Genomic DNA, 3,638 nt, shown 5'->3' on the forward strand with positions numbered 1-3,638 from the left:
TAACAGGTACATACTTGCGGCCACAGTTGTGGTTGTAGTTGTCGCAGTTGTGGTCGTAGTTGTGGGTGCAGTTGTAGCTATAAGGAAAACACAAGAGGACATGTAAATAATGTGTAACAGTCTTCTACCACAAGACACCACCCAGTGCTAGAAGGCGACTTATAGCCCATTGACTGGAATGGTCCATATCGACGGTGTCTTCTTCCACCACCAGAAGGTCTCTTATGGCAGAAGACGCCTTAGCAAACCTGGCTGCTAATATATTGCCCCATGATGAAGCCCCCCTATCCCACTAACAGTAACATAATATGGGGGGTCTAATAATGAAACAATGTAACACCTTTTATTGTATAACGGTGTCTCTCTCTTCCCCCTCACTAGTATCTCACCTCTCTCTCTCTTTTATTTAATTTCTTCTCTTTTTCTCTTTTGTTGATTTACTCTCTCTCTTTCTCTCTCTTCTTTATCTAAGTTTCTTTTCATCTTTCTTTTCGTCTCAATCTCTCTCTCTCCGTCTCAATCTCTCAATCTCTCTCTCCGTCTCAATCTCTCAATCTCTCTCTCTCTCTCTCTCTCTCTGTCTCAATCTCTCTCTCTCTCTCTGTCTCAATCTCTCAATCTCTCTCTGTCTCAATCTCTCAATCTCTCTCTGTCTCAATCTCTCTCTCTCTGTCTCAATCTCTCTCTCTCTGTCTCAATCTCTCTCTCTCTGTCTCAATCTCTCAATCTCTCTCTGTCTCAATCTCTCAATCTCTCTCTGTCTCAATCTCTCAATCTCTCTCTGTCTCAATCTCTCAATCTCTCTCTGTCTCAATCTCTCAATCTCTCTCTGTCTCAATCTCTCAATCTCTCTCTGTCTCAATCTCTCAATCTCGCTCTGTCTCAATCTCTCAATCTCTCTCTGTCTCAATCTCTCAATCTCTCTCTGTCTCAATCTCTCAATCTCTCTCTGTCTCAATCTCTCAATCTCTCTCCACCTCAATCTCTCAATCTCTCTCTCTCTCTCTCTCTCTCTCTCTCTCTCTCTCTCTCTCTCTCTCTCTCTCTCTCTCTCTCTCTCTCTCTCTCTCTCCCTCCTTTATCTATGTTTCTCTCCCTCACTCTCTTTTTACATCTCTCTCTTTCTATTCTTTATCTATGTTTCTCCCCCTCTTTTCATCTTTCCCCCCCTCTTTTTTCCCTTTCTCTCTGTGTTTCTCTTTCTACCCCTTACTCTTTGTGAGTAGAAAAACTTACTTTGACAGTTGACAAACACTGTAAGAAATCAAAAAGAAAAGAGAAAGTTAGTATTCGCACGTGCCAATAGGTAATAATAATGGAATCAAAGGGGACATTTCTATCACCCAATACACATTGTAAAGGTTTTAGCTTTGGAGTTTACTTTGAAGGCCTCTGAATCCAAAGCTAAATTTACTCTTCACAAACAACTATGGCTTTTCTTATATCTGCCCAGGCGAGTGTGGGCTAAAGACGTATGAGAGAATTCTTGTACACAACTATATTAAATCAGAATTAAAATAATCCTCTCAGAACCCAAACTCTTGCAGCCAACAAACTCGCTCTAGCTCAAGATGAATGCAAAATGGCCGCCACGTAGGCCGTAGCTCCCCTTGTGAGTGGGAGAAAATATAAGGCGTGAGATATTTCATGATCCTAAAATCCCTTCTCTTTATTACACATCGGCCTAGAAATGGACCAAGACATCGAAATGTTACATTAAGAAAACGGGTTCAGTTTCCCAAATATATTTTATTACGATCATGCTATAAACTCAGGAGACATCAATTGTCCCTATAGAGTTAAATAGAGATCAGATATCCCATATATTTTTATAGGGTTACCCTATAAAATGTAGGACTGCCCTCGTACACACAGCATCTGTCTCCTGTAGAATTTTAAACGATCAACCTCTTATGCATGGCAGTTAAACCCCCAAAATGTAATAGGGTCACCCACTTACACACATCCTTTCCCCCTAAGACATCCAATTACCCTGTTAAATCAGGAGCCGTATAGACTTTAATAGCATCCCCATATAAACGTCAGACCCGCCGCCCCCTGTTACACACATCAGTTGTCCCATTGGATGTAATAGGGTCTAACATTCAGAATCAGACTCTTACATACCAGCTATACTCCTACATTTTAATATTATCCCCCTCTTAGACACACCATTGTAAAGGTTTTAGCTTTGGAATTTACTTTGAAGGCCTCTGAATCCAAAGCTAAATTTACTCTTCACAAACAACTATGGCTTTTCTTATATCTGCCCAGGCGAGTGTGGGCTAAAGACATATTAGAGAATTCTTGTACACAACTATATTAAATAAGAATTAAAATAATCCTCTCAGAACCCAAACTCTTGCAGCCAACAAACTCGCTCTAGCTCAAGATGAATGCAAAATGGCCGCCACGTAGGCCGTAGCTCCCCTTGTGAGTGGGAGAAAATATAAGGCGTGAGATATTTCATGATCCTAAAATCCCTTCTCTTTATTACACATCGGCCTAGAAATGGACCAAGATATCGAAATGTTACATTAAGAAAACGGGTTCAGTTTCCCAAATATATTTTATTACGATCATGCTATAAACTCAGGAGACATCAATTGTCCCTATAGAGTTAAATAGAGATCAGATATCCCATATATTTTTATAGGGTTACCCTATAAAATGTAGGACTGCCCTCGTACACACAGCATCTGTCTCCTGTAGAATTTTAAACGATCAACCTCTTTTGCATGGCAGTTAAACCCCCAAAATGTAATAGGGTCACCCACTTACACACATCCTTTCCCCCTAAGACATCCAATTACCCTGTTAAATCAGGAGCCGTATAGACTTTAATAGCATCCCCATATAAACGTCAGACCCGCCGCCCCCTGTTACACACATCAGTTGTCCCATTGGATGTAATAGGGTCTAACATTCAGAATCAGACTCTTACATATAGCAGCGGCAGCTTTTATTCGAGTAAAAGCCGCCGGCTGCATGCGTCTGGGAAGCGGGTAGCCGCGGCACGTGGTGGCGCACTGTGACGTCACAGTCACGTGCGCGCCCGGCTTCCCCATCTTCCCCGGCTTCCCCGACACCCCTGGAGATCAAATTAAGGTAAGCGGGGGTGCGGGGAAGCAGAGGGGCAGAGCAGGAGCCGGGTTCGGGGTCCGGAAGGGGGGGTAAATTGCACGCGAAGTGGAGGGGGGGTGCGTGGGGGAAACGCGGCGGCGCGCGGTTATTACTGGCGGCAGCTGGGGTAGATCCCGGCATGCCGCCGGCATTTAGTGCAATAAAAGATGTCGCTACTGTACCAGCTATACTCCTACATTTTAATATTATCCCCCTCTTAGACACACCAGTTGCCCCTATTGATTATAATAGGATCACCCAATGAAACTCAGGTTCACCCCCTTACACACCTCATCTGTCCCCATAGACTTAAAAGGATAACCCCTTACACACCTCATCTGTCCCCATAGACTTAAAAGGATAACCCCTTACACACCTCATCTTCCCCCATAGACTTAATAGAATAAGCCCTTACACACATCCTCTGTCCCCCATAGACATAATAGAATAACCCCTTACACACATCCTCTGTCCCCCATAGACATAATAGAATAACCCCTTACACACCTCATCTT

General features: G+C 43.2%; 1 protein-coding gene across 2 annotated transcripts in view; it reads right to left on the bottom strand.

The window, feature by feature from the left end:
* MUCL1 (mucin like 1) overlaps positions 1–3,638 on the bottom strand; it is a 162,126-nt gene that overhangs the window by 5,781 nt on the left and 152,707 nt on the right. Inside the window, exons 2-3 of one of the 2 annotated variants that reach the window (XM_075577247.1) lie at positions 1,237–1,254; positions 15–77 (exon numbers count right to left, since the gene is read on the bottom strand). In XM_075577247.1, coding sequence (XP_075433362.1) covers positions 15–77; positions 1,237–1,254 — 81 coding nt within the window. The remainder of the gene's footprint in view (positions 1–14; positions 78–1,236; positions 1,255–3,638) is intronic. The other variant, XM_075577246.1, reaches the window with a different exon arrangement.

This window comes from Ascaphus truei, chromosome 20, assembly GCF_040206685.1.
Source record: "Ascaphus truei isolate aAscTru1 chromosome 20, aAscTru1.hap1, whole genome shotgun sequence".
Lineage (NCBI taxonomy): Eukaryota > Metazoa > Chordata > Amphibia > Anura > Ascaphidae > Ascaphus > Ascaphus truei.